At 37.6% G+C, this 27,258-nt stretch overlaps 1 protein-coding gene across 5 annotated transcripts in view; it reads right to left on the bottom strand.

The window, feature by feature from the left end:
- ANO5 (anoctamin 5) overlaps positions 1-26,806 on the bottom strand; it is a 96,600-nt gene extending 69,794 nt beyond the window's left edge. For 2 of the 5 annotated variants that reach the window (XM_070457285.1, XM_070457283.1), the window contains exons 1-5: positions 25,954-26,806; positions 16,736-16,779; positions 12,927-12,974; positions 5,326-5,367; positions 2,345-2,458 (exon numbers count right to left, since the gene is read on the bottom strand). In XM_070457285.1, the coding sequence (XP_070313386.1) occupies positions 2,345-2,458; positions 5,326-5,367; positions 12,927-12,974; positions 16,736-16,779; positions 25,954-26,677 (972 nt within the window). In that variant the 5' untranslated portion in view covers positions 26,678-26,806. The remainder of the gene's footprint in view (positions 1-2,344; positions 2,459-5,325; positions 5,368-12,926; positions 12,975-16,735; positions 16,780-25,953) is intronic. The other 3 variants (XM_070457280.1, XM_070457282.1, XM_070457284.1) reach the window with 3 other exon arrangements.
- Between the last annotated feature and the right edge of the window lie 452 nt (positions 26,807-27,258).

The following is a 27,258-nucleotide window of genomic DNA, read 5'->3' on the forward strand; positions in this document are numbered from 1 at the left end:
CACATAGGAAAGAAGTATGAAGTGGAAAAGTAAACAGAATTAGCACAAACATGGTCTTAAATTTTAAAACTGTGAGACTGGATGTATCATCCAAGAAATCGATGTAGACTGAGACAGGAAGAGGATCAAAGACAGAACCTAAGGCACTACATTAACAAGGGATCAGGGTGAAGCAAAGATTGAAAAGCAGTGGCTAATGAAATAAGAAGAAAACTGAAAGAATGTGGAGACTTGGAAGCCAAGTCAAGAATGTGCAGCAGAGAGAAAGGAATGCTAAGTGGTAGCAGACGCTGCTAACAGGTCAAGCAAAATGAGGGTTGAGACTTGAACACTAGATTCATTTATATAAACGTGAGCAGAGTGGGTGAGGTTAAGGCCTGATAGGAATGGGTTTAAGAGAAAATTGAGCCAAAAGAAAACAGAAATTGACAGTAGCTGGCAGGGAAACAGATCAAGAGAAGGTTTTTGTTCTTGCTTTTTTAGTTTTTATTTTTTAAATATGGAAAAATTAACATCACATTCACCTGTTGAAAGAAATGATTCAGTAAAGAACAACACAAAATGTAGTTTAAGGGAGAAAGAATCATAAAAGCAACATCCCTAAGTAGGCATACTGTAACAGGCTTAAAACTGCTACTCTTAGAGAGGCCTGACTGCAAGCTTGGCTCTGGTGTTTGGAATCTGATTTTGGGGAGTGTTCCTACCACTCTCAGATCTACTAAGAGTGGCTGACTTCACTTCACCTGTTTTGTACAAATTATGTCATTTATACTGAACACTTGCTTCCCTTCAGGACTATGAAATACCGGTATGAGCTCAGCAGAAGGTGACAAGTAAAATCCTACAGTGCTGCATCATTAATGATATATGTAGAAAACTATAAAAGACTGATGAAAGAAATCAAAGAGGACACAAATAGATGGAGAAATATACTGTGTTCATGGATTGGAAGAATCAATATTGTGAAAATGGCTACACTACCCAAAGCAATCGATAGATTCAATGCAATCCCTATCAAGCTACCAATGGTATTTTTCACAGAACTAGAACAAATAATTTACAATTTGTATGGAAATACAAAAAACCTCGAATAGCCAAAGCAATCTTGAGAAAGAAGAATGGAACTGGAGGAATCAACCGATGAGATTTAAAGCTCAGAAGTTTTAGGGCTAAGCAAGGGAGGATGGACTGGAACCAACAAGATACAAGGAGAGCAGGCATTCATCCATCTCCGGAAAAACAGTCTGCAGGGGAAAAACTGCCACCACTTAAGAGGGCTGCTGGAGATGGCATCAAATCCCCAGGAGAAAACAGGCTGTAAGAGACATTCAGACAAGAGCTGAAAGTGGTGACAGTGAATGAATTTTAGTGCCCTGGTGGAAGAGTTTCCAGGGAAAGAGTAGAAGAAATGAACAGGGAGGGATGTGTATAGGGACTTACATAATATCTTTAGTTTTTTACTTCATGGGACATTTATTTCCTATGTTAAGCATGTTAGTAAATGTGTGTTTATATGCTTACCCACTGCTGCTGTTGTTCAGTCACTAAGTCATATTCAACTCTTTGAGGCCCCATGGACTGCAGGACACCTCAAATATTTAATGGCTCCATCAGCAAAGAATCTGCCTGCAAAGCAGGTGACCCAGGTTCAGTCCCTGGGTCAGGAAGATCCCCTGGAAAGGGGAATGGCAACCCATTCCAGCATTCTTGTCTGGAAAATCCCTTGGACAGAGGAGCCTGGCGGGCTACACAGTCCATGGGGTCACAAAAGAGTTGAACACAACTTAGTTGGACACAACACACTAAACCAACCAACCAATATTTATTAAGCATCCATTATTCTCCAACTACTCCTCTAGACATTTGAGTATACAGTAAGAAACAAGACAAAGTTTTTGGTTTTGTGAACTTACTTTATGGTGTTGGAGACAGTAAACAAGTAAAAAAAAACACAAGTAAATAATGTAAGTTTAGAAAGTGATAATGTAAGTTCAGAAAGAACATAATGTCAAGGTTATTTCAGATAGAATGGATTAATGAAAGCTGAAATGAAATTGAATACAAAAGATAAATATTATATTCATATATACAACCAAATTCTGGTGGTCACATTTAAGAACAAAGGTGAGCTACAAAAAGAAGCCCCTGTCCAAAATGTTAAAAAAAAAATTGAAATTACATATGTATTTTTGGGTTGCATATTTTGTAGTCTTTCCACTCAGTTTCCGCTTCCAAAAGTACTCTGGTGTCGCTAACTTTTACAAAATAATTTCAGTGGAAAGATCCCTGTCAAATTATGGAATGTGCTTCTTATTATTCCCATCTCTCTCTTGTAAGTACTTACCGCCTTCAGTTCTGCTTCTTTCTTTATATCATCAACATAGGAAAGCACAAAATCAATTTTCCTAATCCCATCTCTGAAGAAGATAGAATCTTTGCTTTGTTCATCTTTTTTAAACTGCAGGAGACATGAATGGCACAGCTTTAAATTACAGTTTTATTTTCAGATGGCAAAAACATGAAAGAAATTAAGTTAAAATTTGGTTACCATCTAATTTCATTTTCCAAAAATGACAGATGAAGACAGAGCTTTCATCAATGGAAGATCATGCTTATTTTAGAAAGTCACATCCATAAAGAAGTTACATATTAAGCAATGAAGACTCAAGATGAAACTAAGCATATTGACTACATGCACATATAATAAAAATGTTACAATTATACCAAAATACAAAATGAATACATGTATACATTGATCCCAAAAGCATATTCAGAGAAAGACTGGTTATTTCATTAAGCAAAATACCAATTAGTCCAACAAATAATCCATGGTCACATACTACTTTAGGGGTATAATTCACTACAGAATAATTAATGAATCTCACTGCAAGAACAAAAACATAATTAATGCTCATGCTATGTTTTCATAAAATTGCTTTTTAATTAACTTTTTGAAGGGTTAAAATCAAGATGCAACTAAAAATTAGAAAGCAAGTTAGCTTGCTAGCTGGCTTCAAGTAAACTCACATACAAATCTTTTTTTTTTTCTGTTTATTTTTATTATACAAATCTCCTTTTCAACATCAATTACTTAAGTGAGCTAAAATCAATGCCCTGTTTAAATCTGTTATCAATTCTCTCAGTAAAATGGTCAAACTTGCAAATTTACCCTTCACATGTATAGGTCATTAATTCCTCCCCTTTCAAAACTACAAAAACATCAGAGAGCTTCAAAAAGAAGAGATTTTAAGTTTGACTGATTTGGTCCTCTTGGGAGTTTATATGTAATATGTAATAGTTAATATTTGGAACAGTCCACATATAATACCTAGAATGATGTAAATAGATGATACAGTGCATATCAGTGATCTCTCTAACCCTGTGATACAAATTTATAATATAGACAACTTTCCAACAGCTTGAGCTAACTAGTGAATGGGGAACTGGGTTTTTAATTTTCATAACTGGTATTTATTTCAGTGTAAGAGTTTCTTTTATGGTATTCTATGCTGTTTTTCATTCAAGTTAGGCCAGGCAAATCACCCATAAAAAGGACTGGATGTAGATCAGTCAAGTAAGAATAAGAAAAAAATCTCATGTTTGATCTATGGTTTATGAACAGAATAACTGTATTTTATTTATATGAATGCATAACTAGTATGTCTCAGAAAGAACTAGCTCCCACTGCACAGGAGGAAATGAGTGAAAAAAGAATGAAGAAATAAAAAATACTCAAGGAGTGCAGAGATTACATATCAAGATTTCATCATTTAAATGTTATGTCTGAGTTTTTTGCACCCCAAAGGATACATAGTCATCTCTCTTCTCATAAAAAAAGTAAAAAAAAAAAAAAAAGAAAAATTCAAACTGTTATTATGTTATAGATCTTGATTATAAATCACTAAAAAAAGTGAACAAAATGAAAAATTATTTGAGCTCTTGTACGTTGTCACAGGATTAGCATATTTTATGAAATTACCAAACTGGGGAAGGGAAAATAAAACTAATTAGATTAAATACAATCAAAGCAAAAAATTAGAGGGAAAAATAATAATCTTTTTGCTCTAAGTCTGGGTCAGTCATATTTTGTCTGGTAAAGTTTTTTTTTTTTTTAATGACATATATTGGTAAGAATTCATATTGTTTGTTTGGACAGCTAAATTTAGGTCCACAAAGAGAAGTTCTGGTGACAGAAGATGTGCATATAGAAATCAACAAAAACACACTCAGAGTTTTTTTCCATTAGGGAACAAACAAAGTAGCCGGACTATTTAATCCAATTATTTCCTGAATGTTCAGTCAAAATGTGCTGTGTTTAGTCGCTCAGTCATGTCCAACTCTTCACAACCCCATGGACTGTAGTCTGCCAGGCTCCTCTGTCCATGAGCACATGTAAGTCCCTTCTCCCAAAAACCAAAGGATACCTAGAAAAACACAAATCTCTGTCATTATGTCATTCACTAACTATAAACTGTAAACAATTTTTAACATACAGAGAAATCACCGGTAGCCCTGTAAACACTATGAGGAGAGTCCCATGGGCAGAAGAGCCTGGTGGGCTGCAGTCCATGGGGTTGCGAAGAGTCGGACACGACTGAGCGATTTCACTTTCACTTCTCACTTTCATGCATTGGAGAAGGCAATGGCAACCCACTCCAGTGTTCTTGCCTGGAGAATCCCAGGGACAGGGGGAGCCTGGTGGGCTGCCGTCTATGGGGTCGCACAGAGTCGGACACGACTGAACCGACTTAGCAGCAGCAGCAGACGTCCTTAGGACTGTTCACAGAAACTGGTTGACTTCAACTGGGGCAGAAAAACATGATAATTTTGTTACACGTAACTGAAAACTATGAAAACATCTCATTCTTTTGTTTTGCACAAGACATGACATTAAGATCATTTTTTTTGCAGTGTGTGTGTGTATTTTTTTTATTTATATTTGATTGTATTTGTTCTTGGAAATGCCTATTTATAGTGAGGCAAACATCTGGGTGGCTACTGAATGAGGTAGTTATTCTAAGGCTCATAAACTTGGATTCTTCCTGGAAATTCATAAACTTCTGAAACTGTATGTAAATTGAAAGTGTGTAAGTGCAAGTGTGTATTTGTGTGTTTGCAATTACATTTTTTTTAAAGGAAGAGGTTCCAAAGCTTAAGTCAGACCCCAAAATGATTATGAATCACCATTCTAAAATCTCAGTTGCCTGGGGAATAGGAACCAATGACAAAGTCCCTCAAATCAACAGCATTCATTGCAACAAAAATGACTCAGGCTAGCAATGCAGCCGACCAAAGCACAGGCAGTTATCATTCCGCACTGGTTACCAGAAGACGCCGCCTCAGGAACAAATTGTATCGCGTGGCAGGCTAGGAAGCAATCAATAGAGTGTTAGCAAATCCTGCCCAGAATTAAAGAAGATTTCCCCCAAAGCAGACATACAAACAGACAAACCCCAGTATGATCGCTCATGTGAATATGCATGAGTATGTGTAACACTTCAGATCTGGAAGGTGGGAGAAGACAGTAAGAAGAAAAGAAGAACAAAAAAAGAAGAACAAAAAAGAAGACAATAAAGAATAAATGAAAGGAAAAAAGGGGACTTTGAAGTAAATTTCCCTAAATCCTTTTACAGTAACTTTAAATAATACACATTTGTGGACCTGGATAAAGAAAGAAAAAACAGAAAAAATAATGAAGGAAAACATGAGAATGGAAATGTAAAGTAAAATAGATGTAGTAGAAATTATGTTATGTATGCCTATATACATCAGGCAAAGAAAGCAAAATTATTATAGTTATTCTGGGACCATGTATGGTATGAAAAGCTCACCCAATAGTATAAAATATTTCATTATTGAAAAAAATACTGAAATTACCATTACCATATAAGTGTGTTTGTAATTACTATTTTAAGAAAGAGGTTCCAAGCTTTAATCAGATCTAAAAGGTTAATGATCTTTCATTACAATTAAAATATTTCACTATCAGAATATTGGGGGGAAAAAAGTCACTTAATTACTTAAATGCTGAGTTGTGTTCAATCTTCAGTTACCATTATTTTTAGAATACCAAAGCAATTCACTAAAAAACATCTGGGATAATCAATAATATTTGAAAGGAAAACAACCTATGGCACAAAAAGGCAAGTACTATATTTCATAGTATAATGAAATTATAAATTATCTAATTAAATTATCAATAAAGAGTTTCAGTTCTTGCCATGCAAAGTTTTGTTTAAACTGTTGTTTTTCCTGGAATATGCTAAATAGACCCAGCAACTGGTGACTAAGCTGGGAAAGTCTCAGCTCTGTAAACTGAAGAGCCTACTATGTATAGATGAGTTAATACTGCCATGACTTAAAAAAAAGACAGATACATGATGGATGTTGGTCACTGTATAAAGCAGAATATTTTGTGTTGGGCTGAAATATTCTAACTTAGCACTTTAATTTTCTTGGGATCTTTCATGAGATCCACAAGTTACTACTTTTCTCAGATGTTTTACCAGAAGTCATCACAAAATTGTTAAGGAAAATGAAATACTCATACTCTAAGAAGCCATATAGGACCATATTATGACTTTCATGGGTCCCTTTTTCTATTAAAATGTTTAATAAAAAATAATATATATGATTATACTTTTTTTAACTCAGATTTTAAAATATGTTAAGATTAAAACATTTCCATGGGATCCAATAAGTATTTTGTGCCTCCTATGCCTAAAGAATAAGTTGGCCCCGGAGTCATGGTTTAACTAGTACCACAACATTAAGAAGGCTGAGAATGCAAGGTATAAAAATTTACCTAAATGACTGGTAAAAAGCCTTCTGTGATAAATATATCTAATGTCAAGTTACTTTGCAGCCTTTCCAATACACAATATCCTCGCAATACAAAAATCAGTGAGCTCAGTATCAACAGTTAGTCCTGAAAAAGTACTGACTTAATATTTTTTAATTAATTTTAAATACATTAAATGAAGATCACCAAAGGACTTGATTACAAAATGATACAATTAACATTCCATAGACTAAAAATTTAGAATTAACAACTTTATTATGTATTTCCATCATGTGCCAAATATGTTCACTTTTCATTATAAAATAATTTCATTATAAAATCATTCCTATTTCCTTGCTACTTTAGTAACTATTCAGTGTATTTACTTCTAGTTTTGTCTAAGCACTGAATTTTTTAATATAAGTGGCTATATTTAATGTACACACTTTTCTTGCCTTTTTAATATTACCATATTAAAATTAGTTTTCATATTATTATAAACTTACCATAAGCATAACTTGTCTGTGTCTTTTCAATTCATTAAATTTAATCTAATTTATTTGTAAAAAGATATGTTAGAGCCTCTTCTCTATAAATAGAGTTGAAAACTTTTATTACTGGTGTTACACAGAAGTTGGCAATAACATCTTTCTTTCATTACACATAACTTGAACACCTTAAGTCCTAACTTTTGAATTATTATGCCAGGTGTTTTAAATCTATATACTTTTAAAATCCAAGATAGAGATGAGAGAGAGAAAGAGAGAGAGAGAGCGCAATGTCCAATTGGAAATGAAAAAAATATATATTTACATGAGGATCAAAAATATGAAGCATCTATGGACAGAGTTAACACATATGTATAATACTTGCACATTAAAAATGAAAATATTGCTGATATATACTAAAACATATCAAAACAGAGATATATTTTATGTTCATGTATTGAAAAAGATCAATATCATTAAGATGTAAATTCTCCTAAAATTAATCTATAGATTCTAAGCAATACCAATCAAAACACCAATAATAATTTTTTAGACTTGTCAAGCTGATTGTAAAATTTACATGAAAACTGTAGATTCTAGAGTAGCCAAACAATTTTGATAAAGAAGAATAAATTGGAAATAATCTGATTTTCATACTTTTAATATAAAGTGAAGGCAGAGACATTACTTTGTCAACAAAGGTTCTTCTAGTCAAGGCTATGGTTTTTCCAGTAGTTGTGTATGGATGTGAGAGTTGGACTAAAAAGAAAGCTGAATGCCGAAGAATTGATGCTTTTGAACTGTGGTATTGGAGAAGACTCTTGAGTCCCTTGGACTGCAAGGAGATCAAACCAGTCCATCCTAAAGGAGATCAGTCCTGGGTGTTCACTGGAAGGACTGACATTGAAGCTGAAACTCCAATATTTTGGCCACCTGATGCAAAGAACTGACTCACTGATGCTGGGAAAGATTGAAGGCAGGAGGAGAAGGGGATGACAGAGGATGAGATGGGTGGATGGCATCACCGACTCAATGGACATGAGTTTGGGTAAACTCCGGGAGCTGGTGATGGACAGGGGGGCCTGGCATGCTGCAGTCCATGGTATTGCAGAAAGTCGGACACGACTGAGTGACTGAACTGAACTGAACTGAGAGTAATGAAGAGAGTGTAATGTTGTCAGAAGAATAGACACATGATGGGACAAAGCAAAGTTTAGAAATAAACTCACACCTACATGGTCAGTTTCCACAAAGGTTCTATGAGGAAATGATAGCACATGTTACATATGCATAGTAAAAAGCAAATATATTTAATTCTTACCACAAATCATCTACAAAAGTTAACTCAAAATGAATCCCAGACCAAAGGTAAGAGTTAAAAGTATAAAACTATAGAAAATATGAGAAAATCTCCTCTATGAGAATCTGAACTTTGAAACTTTGAAAATTTGTTTTTTTTAAAAACAGTGTTAAGTTAAAAAAAAGGAAAGTCACAGACTGGGAGAAAATCTTTGGAATACACAAAACTGACAAAGGTCTTGCCTTCAAACTTTTTAAAAGTTAGTGAAAGATAATCCAATTTCTAAAATACAGAAAAGATTTGAACATATAGTTAACAGAAGATGTATGAATGGTCAATAAGCCCATGAAAAGATGTGCAACATTATCATTCATCAGGGAAATGAGAACTGAAACCATGAGATATTCACTCAACCACTAAAAGTAAAAAGCTGATGACATCAAGTGCTGGGGAGCACGGAGAGCAACTAGAACACTCATGCATTACTGAATGAAAAATACACAACCCCTTTTAAAAACATTTTTGCAGTTTCATATAAAGTTACACATACTCTTTCCATATGACCCAGAAAATTTCTCCTAGGAAATTAGTGCAAAGAAATGAAAATGTATGCCTATACAAACACCTCTTACATGAATATTCCTAACAGTTTTATTTATAAAGCTGAAAATGATTCAAATATCCAACAAACAGGTGAATGGATAAACAAATTCTGGTATATCCATACAATGGAATACTACTTAGCAATAAAACAAAAGAAACCAAAAAATTATGGAGATATTCAATGAGATTCAGTTTATCAGTATCACGTGGAATTCTCGATGAGTTTCAGCAACATTGTGCTGAACAAAAAGTCCAGGAGCCAGACACAGAATATAGTATATACAGTATGATTCTGCTCACATATCACTTTAGAAAAAATTTTTTTTTAAAAATCAGAGCTTGCCTAGGGCAGGGGTAAAACAGAAAAAAAGGAAGCTTTTTTCCTGAGGTAATGGAAATTTATATCTTGACTGCTGTGATTTGTTAAAATTTGTCAAACTGTACACCTAAAATGCATTTTATTGTATGTAATGTATAAACAGTAGTGATGATAATTTTAACTTGAACAGCTAAAAGAATAGATTGTATGTAGTTGAGATATGAAAGATTTCAATTGAGCAGCTTCTTGTCTGGGGGAAAAAATTACATTTTAGATACATAAATATTGGAATGTCTTTAAACATTCAAATGCATATGGTGGGGAAAGACTTGGATATTTAAGCCTGAAGGTCAGGCGAGATGTCTATACTAGAAACTTCAAATTGAGTATGGCAACATAGCAATGGTAATTAAAACCATGAAACTGAATAAGATCCCCAGCAGACAGAATTAAATGTCTTGAGTCCTAGAGCAATCCTATCTAAGTAGATACATGGACCAATTATAAATACTAAGCTATATTCATGCTAACTGCTTCTGGTTCATTTATTCAAATGTACATTCTGGATGGTTTGCATCTATGCCAAACATGTCATAAAATATTTGAACAATTGTCCCTGAGGTGTGTAAAATCTATACCCCCTTAAAACCACAACACCATGTTGGTTGTTATTAAGGCATGCCTCTAGTGTGCTTTCTAATACCCATTCCTCCTCCTTCAAACCCTAATAACTTTTCAAATTATTCCCCTTAAACACAAATGGCACTACTCTAAGACAGGTTCTTTTAGGTATAATCTTCATTTTTCTGTTATCTCATTTAATGGTTTTAGCATCCTTCTAACCTAGCTATTCAGCAAGCCATTTTGGTACTGATGACTTCCTGGTGGCTCAGAGGGCTTCCCTGGTGGCTTAGACAGTAAAGAATCCGCCTGCAATGTGGGAGACCTGGGTTCAATCTCTGGGTCGGGAAGAAGGGAATGCCCATTCCAGTATTCTTGCCTGGAGAATTCTATGAACAGAGGCTACAGTTCATGGGGTTGCCGAGTTGGACACAACTGAGAGACTAACACGGTCAACAACACTTTGGTACTCAATAAATCCACTGTTGACTGTGCTGTGCTGTGCTTAGAGGCTCAGCCATGTATGACTCTTTGTGATCCCATGGACTGTAACCCACCAGTCTCCTCTGTCCATGGGGATTCTCCAGGCAAGAATACTGGAGTGGGTTGCCATGCCCTCTTCCAGCAGATCTTCTATTTTAACCTTAAAATAAAAGGTTAAATTGTGTGAATTCTTCCGAAGTTATAGAATCATTAGTCGGGAAGTTCTAGCATAATAATGGTTGGATTACATTTTTTTTCCCCCAAAGGGGAAATACATCCAATGATATCCAGCTGATATTTTCGGCTTGTCTCAGCAGATCCCTTTTCTATCCATTGCTACCCTGCTTTTTTTCCTTGGGAGGGTGACTGGTTATAGATATCAAAGAGTTCCTCTCATCTCTGGCTTCCTACAGATGACTGGAAGGAAGGAGAGTGTAAATTTCTTCCTTTTTGAGGCTGGATTCAGGAGAGCTCTAACCCTCCCTCCACTGAAGTTCACTGACTGTCTCCTAGGTTCTAACAATTGTCCCCTCTCAATTTCCTTCATGGGCAAGGGGGTGATAATAAATATGTAAACAGTTCCCCCAAAATAATCAAGGGAAAAAAAAAAGAAAACCTACCAGTTTGACAGGAAAATAGACAAGATATATAAACAGAATGATCCAGCAAAATAAATGAAAATGACCATAAATGTAGAAAAAAGATAAATGTATCACTCATATTGAGAGGTATGAAAGTTTAAATTATCCTAGGATACAGTAATAAATGAAAAAGCTCCACTATCTATACCTCTCTAACAGACAGGCAAATATCTAAACTCAGTAAACACTGTTGGTAAGGCTCTGGAGAAAGAGAACACTTGTATACTTCTTAGAAATGCAAAACAGAGGGAAATTTAGTAATATATGGTAAAATTACATATGCCTTTATTTTTGATGGTTAAATACTATTTAGAAAGATACACTTGGCCAGAATATTATAAGCCTGATTCCCAAGGGTTAAAGACTAAAAGAAAGAAAAGATTTCCAAGATTAAAAACAACTGGAAGGTCCATCAGTAAAAGACTGGATGAATACATTATCCTAAACCCACACAATTGAATCCTATGTCATATATTAGCAAATGAGAGCGAAATCAATACACAATACAGAGGGAACTCCAGGATGTTTTTAAGTGAAAACCAAGGAACAGATCAATATGTAGAGTATGCTATCTTTAAGTGTAAGAAGCAGGAGAAATGTACACACACATATGTATTTAGACATGGACACACAGAAAAGTAATGGATGCACTGGAAGGACAAACTAAATAAAAATGCTCACTACAGAAGACTTAAGAGGAAGAAAAAAAGAAGAAATTTTTCTTTGAAATGCTTTGATTCATAGTTTCAAACGGAGATGGATTTACCTTCAAATAATAAAGTCAAAGTTTCAGTGCCTCTTACATCAGTCCCTTCAAGCATTTAGGAAGAATTCTAGTAATGTGTTCGCTGTCACGGTCAAACATTTTTGTAAAAATTTTAAAGTAAATTATTGTCCTATTATTCTTCTTAAAAAGTGACACCAAAATAGCATAAGCTTTAGGCTGCACTTAACATTATCTGATCTATGGTTTTCAACTTGGGAATCAGGTAAGTGTTTAACATGGTCAAAAAATAAACATAAATTAAAATAAATTAAAAATTAAAAAAAAAAATTTCTGGTATTCTTTCTGATCAACCCCACAACCTTCATTCTGGAACATAAAGATAAGTATGCTAGTGAAAAGGAAAACATTTGTATCCAAATTTTCAGTAAGAAAATAACTCTATTTCCCCATCTTCCCAAATGGTATCTTTTAGTTACTAAGCAACTAATAAAAATTTTTGAATGCCTTTATTTACCTCTTAATTGACATTCAAATTGGCTAAATAAATTGCACTTCTTCATGATTATTCTTAGGTGTATACCTACAGGTAAGATGAGAGATGTATGGAGAAAGAATACTAAATTAGACCTCGGAAACCTGAGTCCTAATCTAGTCCAGGATATGCCCCCTAAACATATGTTTAATTTTGGTCAAATCATTAAACTTCTCACACCCTTCATTTTCTCATCTCTTAAAACTGAGAAAGTAAAATGCAAGCAAAATGCTATGCTTTATGCACCATTCTAACTAATGTGCCTGATGATACCTTTTTCCCCACAAGCAATGGACTGTTCGCAAATAAATTATCAAATATCATGTATAAGAACTTGAAAAATAACTGTGAACTAAGAGTCATAACTGCTGATTATGCAAAGATAACCCATCACGTCCATGCAAGAAAGCGTGCTACTGATGGCTGCTTACCTGTGCTTCTCGACAGATGAGAAAACTGGACTCTCCGCTTCTCAGGTCCTAATAGCACCATGGAGAAGACACAGCACTGTTAATGATAATGCAATGGACAGCATACAACTGTCACCAACAAAAACTCTAGGTTCTCTATGCAAAATCTAAACCTACAATTCAGGGGAGCTATGAAACACATGAAATTGGATGCAAAATTCTGCATGTACGTGGGGTTTCCCAGGTGGCACTACTGGTAAAGAACTCACCTGCCAATGCAGGATACATAAGAAATGTGGGTTCGATCCCTGGGTTGGGAAGCTCCCCTGGAGGAGGGCATGGCTACCCACACCAGTATTCTTGCCTGGAGAATCCCCATGGACAGAGGAGCCTGGCGGGCTACAGTCCACAGGGTCGCAAAGAGTTGGACACGACTGAGCAACTAAGCATAGCACAGATATAACTTTTCTTCTTTTAGTTCTGATTTTAGTTAGGTTCTCTTGTTTTCTTAGTTGAAACTGAAAGCTTGTACGTTTTATTTATCTTTTCAAGTATCAGCTCTTAATTTCGTTGATCTTTTCTATTGTCTTTTTAGTCTCTATGGCATTTATTTCTGTTGTGATCTTTACCTACTTTTATCATAAATGGATGTTGAATTTTGTCAAATGGTTTTTGGTATCATATTCTTTTTATCTTTGATGTGATCATATGATTTTTGTCTTTTTTTTGTCAATGTGATGTATTATGCTGACTGATTTGCATGTATTGAATCATCCTTGCATCCCTGGAATAAATTTTCACTTGACCATGGCACATGATCGTTTTAATGTATTTTTGAATTCTTCTTGATAATATTTTGTTAAGGATATTTGTATATGTGTTCAAGAGGTATATTAGCCTGTAATTTTCTTTTTTTGTGGAGTCCTTGTCTGGTTTTTGTATCAGCATAGTTCTGGCCTCATAAAATGAATTGGAAAGTGTTCAATATTTTGGAAGAGCTTGAGAATGACAGATATTAAATTTTCTTTGAATGTTTGGTAGAGTTCTCCAGCGAAGCCATCTGCTCCTGGAATTTTGTTTGTTGAGAAGTTTTTGATGAATCATTAACTTATATATCACCATAAGAAAGGCTATATATGACAAGTCCACAGCAAACATCATGCTTAAAAGAAAAGCTTACACCTTTTTCTGTAAGATCAGGAATAATAATAGGATGTTCATTCTTGACACTTTTAGTTAACATAATATTGCAAGTCCTAGCCTGATCAATTAGGCAAGAAGAATAAATAAAAAGCCTACTACATTTAAAAGGAAAAGTAAAACTGTCACTATTTGCAGATGGCATGAGTTAATATAACCAAAAACCTGAAGACTGCCCCCCCAAAACTGTTAGAACTAATTATTAAATTTAGTAAAGCTGCAGGGTATAAAAATACACAAAAATCAGTTGCACTTCCATACACACTAGTAAAGAGTTATCATAAAGAGAAATTAAGAAAACAATCCCATTTACAATTGCATCAAAAAGAATAAAATACTTAAGAATAAATTTAACCAAGGAAGTGAAAGACCCGTAACACACTGCTGAAAGACACTGAAGACACACATAAGTAGAAAGATATCTATGCTCATGGATTGGAAGCTTAATATTGTTAAAATGTCTGTATCACACAAAGCAATCTACAGATTAATTCAATCAACCATAATTCCAATGGCATTTTTCACATTGAATAAACAATCCTAAAATTTGCCTAAACCCACAAAAGACCCTGATAACCCAACCGATCTTAAGAAAGACGAACAAATTTGGAGGCATCATGCCTTCTGATTTTCAACTATATTATAAATATATAGTAATCAAAACATAATAGTATTGATATAAACACAGAAACATAGATGAACAGAACAGAGAGCCCAAAAATAAACACATTATATATGATCAATTAATTTATAACAAAGGAGCCAATAAACTACAATGGGGAAAGGATAGTGTCTTCTTCAATAAGGGGCGTTAGGGACACTGGATAGTCACATGCAAAATAATGCAACTAGACCACTATCTTACACCATACACAAATATTAATTAAAAATGGATTAAAGAATTGAGTGTAAGATCTTAAATCATAAAACCCAGGGAAAAAATATAGGTGGTGAACTCCTTGACATCAGTCTCAGAGATAGTTTTTTGCATCTGACTCTAAAACCAAATGCAATAAAAACAAAACTAAACCGGTAGGATTATACCAAGCTAAAAAGTTTCTGCATAGCAAAGGAAATCATTAAAAAAATGAGAAGGCAACCTACCAAAATGGGAGAAAATATTTGCAAATCATACACCTGATAAGAAGTCAACACCAAAATATATATATATACATATAAAAAACACATACAACTCAATAGTAAAAAAGCCAAACAATCCAATTGAAAAAATGGGCACAGGATCTGAATTAACATTTTCCCAAAGAAATACTGATGGCTAGCAGGCACGTGAAAAGATGTTCAACATCACTAATCATCAGAGAAATGCAAATCAAAATCACTGTGAGATATCACCTTACTCTTGTAAGAAAGCCTACTATCAAAAAGATAAGGAATAACAGTGTTGACAAGAATATGGAGAAAAGGGAACCCCTATGCACTGCTGGTGGGAATATAAATTGGTACAGATACTACAGGAAACAATATGGAGATTCTTCAAAAAATTAAAAACAGAACTACCACAGGGTCTGGCAATCCCACTGTTGGTTATTTATCCAACGAATAAGAAAATACTAATTTGAAAAGATACGTGAACCCCTAAGTTCACTGCAACATTATTTACAACAGCCAACATATGGAAACTATCTGAAGTACCTATGAATGGATAAATTAATAAATCATATGAACACACACAAATACACACACACACATAAATACACACAATGGAATATTTCTTAGCCATAAGAAAAAGAATAACATTTTTTCAGGTGCTACATCAATGGAACTTGAGGGTATTATGCCAAGTGAAATAAATCAGACAGAAAGACAAATACTGTATGATTTCAGTTACACGAGGAGTCTAGAAAATAAAACAAATAAACAAAATAGAACACAACTTACAGACACACAGAACAGATAGGTGGTTGCCAGAAAAGAGGTGGGTGGAGACAAGCAAAAGGTTGAAAGGTGTCAGGAGATATCAACAGTCAGTTACAAATAAGTCATGGGGATATAATATATGATACAGTGACTGCAGTCAATGGTATAGTACTGCTACTGCATATTTGCTAAAAGAGAATAAATCTTAAATGCTATCACAAGAAAAAATATCTGTGACTCTGTAGGATGATGGATGGTAATTAGACTTACTGTGGTGACATTTAGCAGTATATACAACTATGAATCATTATGTTGCACACCAGAAATTAATATCAGATTATATGTCAATTATACCTCAGTAAAAATGCACTAATCAGATACTACTAACTCTAACAAAAAAAGCCATCAAATATTATTCCTTGCATTATAGTCAAGCAGAGTGTTAAGCTAAATACTGTTATCTTGCATATCAAGTCTCAGCATATCTGAGTTTACATCACAGAAAGCCTCAAAACAAATCCAAACTTATGTTTTCTCTTGTATAACACCCAGAAAGATGCAATATTAAGTTTACATGAAACATGGAATTTGCTTTACTTAAAAATTAATAGGTTGGAGGACAAAACATGAAGAATGTAGTAGGAATAAATAACTGAAGTACAAAGACCCAAGTATTCATATGAAGTACATATCTAACCTTGCCTCAATTTTTGTTTTGACTTAGAAGAAGCTAACACATATATTTAACTTACCTCATTTGCTCTGGAATGATGTTCTTCTCTACTGACTTGTCTGTCTAAATTAAACAACAAAAAAAAGTCATGTTAAAATGGCCAACTGATTACAGTATGTTAAAACTCTGAATAGGGAGAATTCAAAATTTAAAAGATCATATTCTCTGTGAACAGAAACAATTTTCATTCTTCCTTTCCAATTTAGATGTCTTTTATTCCTTTTCCTGCCTAACTGGTCTGGCTAGAACTTCTAGTACTATGCTGAATAGAAGTGACAAAAGTGAATATCCTTGGGTGACCAATAAAGTTAACTCATAAACAAAAGCTTCTTGAAGTTCCTAATAATTATTAAAAGTAAAAAGGGGTTCTGAGATTTAAAAAAAAATGCTATCTTAGCTATAAATTCAGTAGAAATGAATGCACTATGGGAATGGTACAAGAAGGTTCATAACAGCATTATTGGTAATAACCAGAAAACCAAGGTTTCCCAGGTTGGCTCAGTGGTTAAAAAAAAAAAAAAACCCACCTGCCAATGTAGTAGACACAGGAAATGTGTGTTGACTTTTGGGCTGGAAAGATACCCTGGAGAAGGAAAAGACAACCCACTCCAGTATTCTTGCCTGGCTAAAATCCCATGGACAGAGAAGCCTGGCGGGCTATACTCCATGGGGTTGCAAAGAGTTGGGCATGACTGAGCACACAACACTCAGAAAACCAGCATCACCCCAAATATCCAGAAACAATAAAGTGGATCAATACAATGTAGTATAATCACACCATGTATGGTATTTAGCAATAGAATTGAATATGCTTTAATTAGATGCAAAAACATAAATCTCCCAGAAATAGTTCAGCAAAAAGGCAGAAATAATTAGCAATATTTCAATGACATAAAGTTTAACTATGCAAAACCAAAGTGTGTTACTTACGGATGAATACTTAAGGGTAGGTAAATGTTGGGATACAATTAATATAATTACTCGTCAAAAAAACACTTCAGTTCCCTAAGCTCAGATTGCTGTCCTGTATTGCAAACCACACCCCAAATACTCAGGCTCTCTCTGCACTGACCTGTGACAACCTAGGCTCAGGCAATGATATATGCTGCTACTCTGGGCACTGCTAATGCTGTGAATAGTAAACTGTTCTTTGTCTCCCATCCAGGTGTCTCATAATCTTCTACCTGTAACCATGAAATTCTAACAGGCTACTCTGTCAACTTTCAAATGCAGTCAAGTCTCAGACTTCTTACAGTTCTTGCCATTGATTGTCAGTACAACAATGATAATAATGGTGGTGATAATCACTAACGTGCATTGATTCTCTATTGTTAAATTTACAGTACTACAGTACCGTAGAGGAGACAGAAAAGAAATGTAAAAAAGGCAAAATGGTTGTCTGAGGAGGCCTTACAAGTAGCTGAGAAAAGAAGAGAAGAAAAGGCAAGGGAGAAAAGGAAAGATATACTCATTTGAATGCACAGTTCCAAAGAATAGCAAGGAGAGAAGAGAAAGCCTTTCTCAGTGATCAATGCAAAGAAATACAGGAAAACAATAGAATGGGAAAGACTAGAGATCTCTTCAAGAAAATTAGAGATACCAGGGGAACATTTCATGCAAAAGGGGTAAAATAAAAGACAGAAATGGTATGGACTGAACAGAAGCAGAAGATATTAAGAAGAGGTGACAAGAATACACAGAAGAACTGTACAAAAAAGATCTTCATGACCCAGACAACCACGATGGTGTGATGACTCACCTACAGCCGCACATCCTGGAATGTGAAGTCAAGTGGGCCTTAGAAAGCATCACTATGAACAAAGCTAGTGGAGGTGATGGAATTCCAGTTGAGCTATTTCAAATCCTAAAAGATGATGCTGTGAAAGTGTTACACTCAATATACCAGCAAATTTGGAAACCTCAGCAGTGGCCACAGGACTGGAAAAGGTCAGTTTTCATTCCAATCCCAAAGAAAGGCAATGCCAAAGAATGTTTGAAGTACTACACAATTGCACACATCTCACATGCTAGCCAAGTAATGCTCAAAATTCTTCAAGCCATACTTCAACGGTATGTGAACCATGAACTTCAATATGTCCAAGCCGGATTTAAAAAAGCAGAGAAACCAGAGATCAAATTGCCAACATCCGTTGGATCATTGAAAAAGCAAGAGAGCTCCAGAAAAACACCTACTTCTGCTTTATTGACTATGTGAAAGCCTTTGACTGTGTGGATCACAACAAACTGAAAAATTCTTAAAGAGATGGGAATACCAGACCACCTTCCTGCCTCCTAAGAAATCTGTATGCAGGTCAAGAAGTAATCATTAGAACTGGATATGGGACAACAGACTGATTCCAACTTGGGAAAGCAGTACGTTAATGTATACTGTCACCCTGTTTATTTAACTTGTATGCAGAGTACATCATGCGATATGCTGGGCTTGATGAAGCACAAGTTGGAATCAAGATTGCTGGAAGGTATATCAATAACCTCAGATATGCAAATGACACCACCCTTATGGCAGAAAGCGAAGAACTAAAGACCCTCTTGATGAAACTGAAAGAAGGGAGTGAAAAAGTTGGCTTAAAACTCAATATTCAGAAAACTAAGATAATGGGATTGAGTCCCATCACTTCCTGGCAAACAGATGGGGAAACAATGGAAACAGTGAGAGATTTTATTTTCAGGGGCTCTAAAATCACTGCAGATGGTGACTGCAGCCATGAAATTAACACTCTGGCTCCTTGGAAGAGAAGCTATGACCAACCTAGACAGCGTATTAAACAGCAGAGACGTTAAAAAGCAGAGACATTACTTGCCAACAAAGGTCTATCCAGTCAAACCTGTGGTTTTCCAGTAGTCATGTATGGATGTGAGAGTTGGGACTATAAAGAAAGCTGAGTGCTGAAGAGTTGATGCTTTTGAACTGTGGTGTTGGAGAAGACTCTTGATAATCCCTTGGACTGCAAGTAGTCAAAAGAGTGAATCCTAAAGGAAATCAGTCCTGAATATTCACTGGAAGGACTGATGCTGGGAAAGACTGAAGACAAGTGGAAGACAGAGGATGAGATGGTTGGGTAGAATCACCGACTCGATGGATGCATTTGAGCAAGCTCCAGGAGTTGGTGATGGACAGGGAGACCTGGCCTGCTGCAGTCCATGGGGTCTCAAAGAATCAGACATGACTTAGCGACTGAACTGAGAGGAGACAGACCCAAAACTGTGATAAATGCTATACCAGAAACTAAAAGAGCAAACAGAAAGTGAGAAAAACAAGGAGGGATGTGGTTTAGATGTAAGGAACTCAGAAAAGCTCTCTGAGGGGGTAATAATTATACTGAGATGTGAAAGTTGAGAGGATACAAGAAACATAAGAACACACAAAGGCTGAAAGACAGCAACAGTTTTTTAGGTGTTGAAAGAAAGAAAGGCCAAGCTAAAGATGAGTAGGTAAATGGCAGAGAAGTTTAAGAAGGTGTTGGAAAGGCATGGAGTGGGGGACCTTTTGGGGAGGACCTTGTATGACTAGATTTCTTCTCTAGTGAAATAGTAAGCCATGAAAAAGTATTTATTTAAATAGTATTTACATTTGAATTTTATGAAAAGCACTAGTTGCTGACTGGAGGACATGTTAAAAAATAGTGAGAACTGAGAGAGGAAATAAATCACAAGGTTGCTGCAATAAATCACAAGAGATGATATGGGTCTGGCCTGCAGTCGGAAACACTGCAAATGAAGGCACCTAAGTGGACTAGAGATATCTCAGCAAAAATGGAAAACAAACTGCTATTAAATTGCAGCTGTGCAGGTGGAGAGACAAAGAAGATGAAAGATTACTAGACTTGAGCAATTTGTGAATCCATTTACTGAAATGTGGAAGAGGATTAATGGTAGGCAATTAATACAGCAGATGCTGCTGACTTCCCATAAATATCCTTTCTCTTCCTTGTTCTTTACTAACAAAATACTAATTATATGGTGCAGCAATGAGCTCTCGCAAAAAAAGAACAAAAAAACACATCTCCTAGCCTTCCTTGTGCTCCTTGCACTTCCTTGCACTAGCATAAATTCAAAGCTGTGTGCTGTGCCATGCTAAGTCATTTCAGTCGCATTCAACTTTTTGCAACCCTGTGGACCATAGCCCGTCAGGCTCCTCTGTCCATGGGATTCTCCAGGCAAGAATACTGGAGTGGATTGCCTCGCCTTCTCCAGGGGATCTTCCCAACCCAGGGATTGAACCCGCATCTCTTACTTCTCCTTCATTGGCAGGCGAGTTCTTTACCACTAGTGCCACCTGGGAAGTCCAAATTCAAAGCTAACAAATATCATATAAATGACTTTAATGTCTATACTATATTCTAAGGTGTGTATAAGCATTAAATGAAAATGTATGTAAATAGCTTTATGCAGCCAGTCGCTGACACAGAGATCATGAATGTTATTCTTGTTGATATTATTATTATTAGGATATATTCTATACTTTTATTAATTTTCACAACTATTTCAAAGTCTTTGGATAAACTGTAGAGTGTCAGAATAAAGATAAAATAATATATTCTGTATTCAGGTCTTTTTGTTGCAGGATCTATTAAACAGTTAATAGGTAGTGTAAGCAAAGTACAAAACTAACATGCTATAGATATAGCCATGTCATTTAACTTTTCTGAGTACAGGTTTTCTTGTCTAAAGATTTAAAATATAAGTAAAAATTATTTGACATATATAATATGTCACACAGTATCATTATCAAAGGGTTTTACTCATGAATACTGTCTAGATGCACAGCTCAAAGTTCCACAATGCCTCGACTACCTCTCATTGGACTTTCCAAAAAAAAAAAAAAAAAGGAACCCCATCTAGCAAACTCTTACAATAAGTAGATAAAGAACAGAAGTCTAAGAAAATACATGCCTTGTCTCTGAATGTATTATACTTGCACACTGGCGTATGGAGGCTTTTATTTTCTTGAGGACAAAAATAGTCACTGTTATGCATAGAATTAAGCATAGTTCCAAGCACAGAGAAAAAAAATGCACACCTTAAGCTAGAGTTATAGAATATTTTATATTTCCGTAGTTTAGAAAAGAAAGCAGAAAAACTAGAAACACTAATCTTTACTTCCTCTAATTATTTTTGCTGTACTTAACATAAAACAAATAGTTTAAAAAATATTTTTAAACTGTTATCAGAACTTGATGCAAAGTGTTTATTTCAGAATGTGGAAGTGAAGTGAAGTGAAAGTCGCTCAGTTGTGTCCGACTCTTTGCGATCCCATGGACTATACAGTCCATGAAATTCTCTAGGCCAGGATACTGGAGTGGGTAGCCTTTTACTTCTCCAGGGTTCGAACCCAGGTCCGCCCCCCCCCCCCCCCCCCCCGCTGCAGGCAGATTCTTTACCAGCTGATGATACAGTTCCTTCAGATTATCTCCAATCCATAATAGTTCTCTCTCATGCTTTTGCCTTTCAATTTGCTGATTCCTCACCCTGGATCTAACAACTGCTTCTTTTTTTAGCTAACTTTTGCTTATGTTTCCACTTTATAACAGTTTTGCCATCTTCCTTTCAAGCCTCGCCAGAAACCTCCTCATCTGGCCCCTGGTCAGCCTCCTCCCTGCTCCCACAGCACCCTGGCCTTAGCTCTTTGGGAAATGTAGCCCCATTCTGGGCTTCCCTGGTAGCTCAGCTGGTAAAGAATCTGCCTCCAATGCAGGAGACCCAGTTTGATTCCTGGGTTGGGAAGATCCCCTGGAGAAGGGATAGGCTACCCACTCCAGTATTCTTGGGCTTCCCTGCTGGCTCAGATGGTAAAGAATGCACCTGCAGTGCAGGAGACCTGGGTTTGATCCCTGGGTCGGGAAGATCCCCTGGAGGAGGGCATGGCAACCCTCCCCAGTATTCTTGCCTGGAGAATCCCCATGGACCGAGGAGCCTGGCAGGCTACAGTCCATGGGGTCGCAGACTTGGACTAGACTGAGACTAAGTCCAGCACAGCACAGCCCTGCTCTCCCACGCTCTGTAAGACTGCAGACTCCCAGAGAACCCGGTGGAGTGCACTTTCAGAAAAGCAGAAACATTAAAGACGACAGATGTATTTCCTCACACACCATGCTCCCTCTCTACATAGTGCTCACCTACTTGCGCGCTCTCACACACACAATCAGATGTTCACACATGTCAGAGACCCAGATACACTTTCACACCCTGAGAATATAAAGTTGAAGAAACTGCATAATCTACAAACCTCTGTCAACACAGAGGCATATCCGAAGAGGCAGGATTTGAAGCCTACAACTCTAGATCAGCTTCTTGCTATTCCTGCAACTTCCTCTCAAGTCAACAGAATTGATTAGGCCACTTTTCCTGTGGCCTAGAAACCAGAACTACGAAAGGTTCAGTATAGATTACTATAGTGTGCTCTCTCTCTCTCTCGCTCTCTCTAGTCGCTAAGTCATGTCCGGTTCTTGCGACCCCATGGACTGTAGCCTGCCAGGCTTCTCTGTCCATGGGATTTCCCAGGCAAGAATACTGGGGTGGGTTGACATCTCTTCTCCAGGGGATCTTCCCGACCCAGGAATCGAACCCAGGTCTCCTGCATTGCAGGCACATTCTTTATTGACCAAGTTATGAGGGAAGCCCTATCGATCACTATGGAGAATCATAAAATATGAGTCAAAACTTATGCCAGCCCAAAGACAGCTTTGAGTTTTCACTGAAAGCACATTACTAATACACACTCAGTGAACCCAGAACCCAAAAATAGCCCTTGGATTTACCAAATGGTCTTCTCAGTTTACATTTCTTCCAGGAGTATAAAATAACATAAACATAAATACAGCCACAGACAAAAAACACGAATATTTCAGATCAGAACTTACTAACAATGTCAATCAGTCAATAAGTCAATTTCAGCAACACTGACATTTTACTAGCAGCATTTCTTTACATAACAATTTAATGTTCTATTACACATTGCCCTTATAATTTCACTTTAAAAATTATTATACTGTGGGAAAACAGTTAATTGGAGGTCACTGATTGTTTCTGTGTTCAACTGTAAAGAAAATAAACAGAAAATATAACAAATCCTAGAAAAATCTATTATGTCTGAAAGGCACAGTATAAATATTCTCTCTCCAGGGAGAAATTTTATCACATGTAAATCAATTGTTTAACTTTCTCTTCAAAGGTGATTTAGAAAATATGTAATACACAGATTCAGGCTTATCTATATTGGGGAATTTAAGAAATCCATTTTATATTAAAGCACAAGAATAAAAGTAGCTCTTAAAAATTCATGCTGTTGGGGACTTCCCTGGTAGTAGATGCATTTCCCTCATTAATCAAATTTAATTATTTTTGTTTAAAAAGGGAGGAGTTGCTTCAAGTTGCTCCATCAATAAAATGGAAAGAGAACCCACAAATGGAAGAAAGTATTTGCAAGCCATATACACTGAAAATATAAAGACTTTTTACAGCACAATAATTAAAAGGGAAGTAACTAATTTTTTTAAACAGGCAAAGGATTTGAATAGACATTGTTTCCAATGAAGATACATGAATAGTTATAAGCACTGAAACAGGTACTCAACACTTTTGGTCACTGAGAAAACGTAAATCAAAGTCACATTGAGACAGCACTTCACAACCACTAGGGTTGCTATAAATAAAAAAGACAGACAATCACAAATGTTAGTGAAGACGTGAAGGAATTGGAGGCACTACATATTACTTGTGAAAATACGAAAATGAGGCAGAAAACAGTTCAGTGATTTCTCAAAATGTTCAATATACAGCCACCATATTATTCAGTAATTCCAATACTAGGTGTATACCCAAGAAAAATAAAAACGTATTTTCATACAAAATCTTGCAATAAATGTTCAAAGCGGCATCATTCACAGTAGCCAAGGAAGTGGAAACAATTCAAATGTCCACCAATCGATAAACAGATAAAGTATGAATATATGCAATGGATTATTATTTGACCATAAGAAGGAATAATGCACTGATACAAGTTATAACATGCATGAACTTCAAAAACACTATGCTAAGAGGAAGAAATCAGTTACAAAAGATCACATACTGTATGAGTCTGTTTACCAGAAGTGTTCAGAATTGATAAACCTAGAGACAGTAAATAGATTAGAGGCTGCCTAGAGCTGGGGGTACCTGAGGTGTGGAAGGAGGTGAAGGGGGAGTGACAGCTAAGAGGTTTCTATTTGGGGTGATGAAAATGTTCCAAAAGTAGATTATGGTGACGATGGCAAAATGGTAAATATACTAAAATTGGAACTGAACCTTTAAAGTGGGTGATTCTCATTGTATGTAAATTATATCTCAGGCTGTTAAGGGGAGGAGGAGGATGCATAATAAAATAAGGCATTTTATTTCTTTGGTGTCTTTGAAGACTAAATAGTATGACTTCTTAGATCATTTATCACTTTACAAAAAAAACTCCACTGTTTCCACGTTCACATCTAACACTTAACAAGACAAGTGTCATTGAGAGAACTGAATATCATTGAAGGCCCTGGAGACAGACCTAGGAAAATGTGTGAATTTTCAGGAAATCTGTACTAAAACAGACCAACAGAATATGGGCCCAGGGTGGCCACAAGGGGAGTTTCCAGAGGTTGGCCTTGTCTCTGTCCTATCCTGTCCCAGAAGGCTTGGTATTTCCCTGGACCCACACCTGTTTAGCTTCTGGCTGGTTCCGGGGGCCTCTGGCATGGCTCAGGAGGAAAGCCCAAGTATCACGGGTAGGGGGAGATGGGAAACCCCGGAGCAAACGATGGACAAACATTTTTCCAAAGAAACTAAGAATTCAATGAAAGCTGTGAAACAGCAGCCTCCCCACGTGCATAGGAATCTCAAACTGATGGACCTTAGGGTTCGGTCTGCTCCTCCCATAATTAACAAGGATCTCAAAGCTTGAGCAGTAATTGGCAAATAGAAACAGGCAACAGGACTCGAGGGCCCACACCGGGAACTGCTGTCATGCGCCCTAAGCTTGGGCTCTCTCCTTGGCAGGAGGCTCCTTCTTTCCCCTGCCCAAGTTCAGAGGCCGGGGAACCTCGGATCACCCGCCCACGCCCACCCGGGCAGGGATCGTGCGCGTGGCGGGCGCTGTCTCGCGCGGGGCGCAGCGCATCCACGAACGTCCCCGGGATCCGGGCGGCGGGACCACCAACGTCCCCCCGGGGTCTCCGCGCCAAGCAAGCCGGCTCCCACCTTGCTGCTGCACCATCTCCAGGACGTCTGGGTCGCCCATCTTCGCCAGCTCGTTGATGACGCTGCCCGAGGGGGAGACGTTCGACCACTGCGACGATTGGCAAAATCTGGTCTGAAGGCTGAATCTGACGGTGGCCCGCCGTGTTTGGGATGGGAGCAAGAAGCCCTCTTTGGAATCGTCGTCCTCCTCGGGTTCCACCGGCCTCGGGGGCGTCGGCCCGTGAGGCTTACTCTCCGGCCGGTATTTCCGCTTGTTCGGGTTCTTGAGGTTCAGCTTCAGCGTCCTCTCCCGGTAGCGCCTCTTGGACCGCTCCCAGTGCATCTCCCGGATCTTGCCGGGATGAAAGCCTCTCGGCTTCCACCAGTGCCCTCGGTTCTGGCCCTCCCGCGGCTCTCCCCGCCTCTCTCTCCTCCCCGCCAGCTCCCCGCCCCTCGACCCGCTGGGCTGCGGGCTACCAGGCTCCCTCTGGCTCCCGCCCCCTGCCTCACTCGGCCCGGGCTCCTCCGCCTCCCGTCCCCGCTCCGGGGCCGCGGCCGCCTCCCGGCCCTCTTGGTCTGGCAGTTCGCTTCTCAAGAGGCCTTGCTGGTCCCATCCCACCGGGCTGGCGCCCGTCCCGGGCTCCTGGTTCTCCTGGGCTGCCGCCTCCCCTCTCTCCGAACCAATCTCTGCTGCCAGCCGACCGGTGAGCTGCGCCCTCAGCCTGTCGGTCCCGTCCTCGTCCATCTATCTGCCTGGCCCTCCGCCTAGAATGGGCGGCACTCGGAGAGAAACCCCTTCCCGGTTGAGGAGTTATTTTTTTGTCGGGTGAGAAAAAAACCTGCCTTCCTTAAGGGGACCCCGCCCCTTAAAAGGCACGCGCGTGGCCAGTTCTGGAGATTCTAGCAGCCCCTCCTTCCGGAATCCTGCGCAGAGCTGTTTGCAGCTGTTAGCAGCAACACGGTTGGTGGTGGTTTAGTTTCTAAGTCGTGTCCGGCTCTTGCTACCCCATAGGCTTCTCCGTCCATGGGATTTCCCAGGCAAGAATACTGGAGTAGGTTGCCATGTCCTTCTCGGGGGATTTTCCCTATCCAGGAGTCGAACCCAGGTTTCCTGCCTTTTTAAAAGGGAATCCCATCTCACACACTTGGTGGAAAGTCCAGTTTGTCCTAAATTCGAATTCAGCCTCTGCCCCTTAGAAGTCAGATGGCATTGGTCAAGTTTCTTCAGGAGACATTGGCTTGTTTCTTCAAGAGAACCACTATTAGGACCCACCTCGGGGACTTGTGAGGGGCACGTTGTACAGTGCGGTCGTAATGAGTTAAGAA

Source organism: Odocoileus virginianus, chromosome 28, assembly GCF_023699985.2.
Source record: "Odocoileus virginianus isolate 20LAN1187 ecotype Illinois chromosome 28, Ovbor_1.2, whole genome shotgun sequence".
NCBI lineage: Eukaryota > Metazoa > Chordata > Mammalia > Artiodactyla > Cervidae > Odocoileus > Odocoileus virginianus.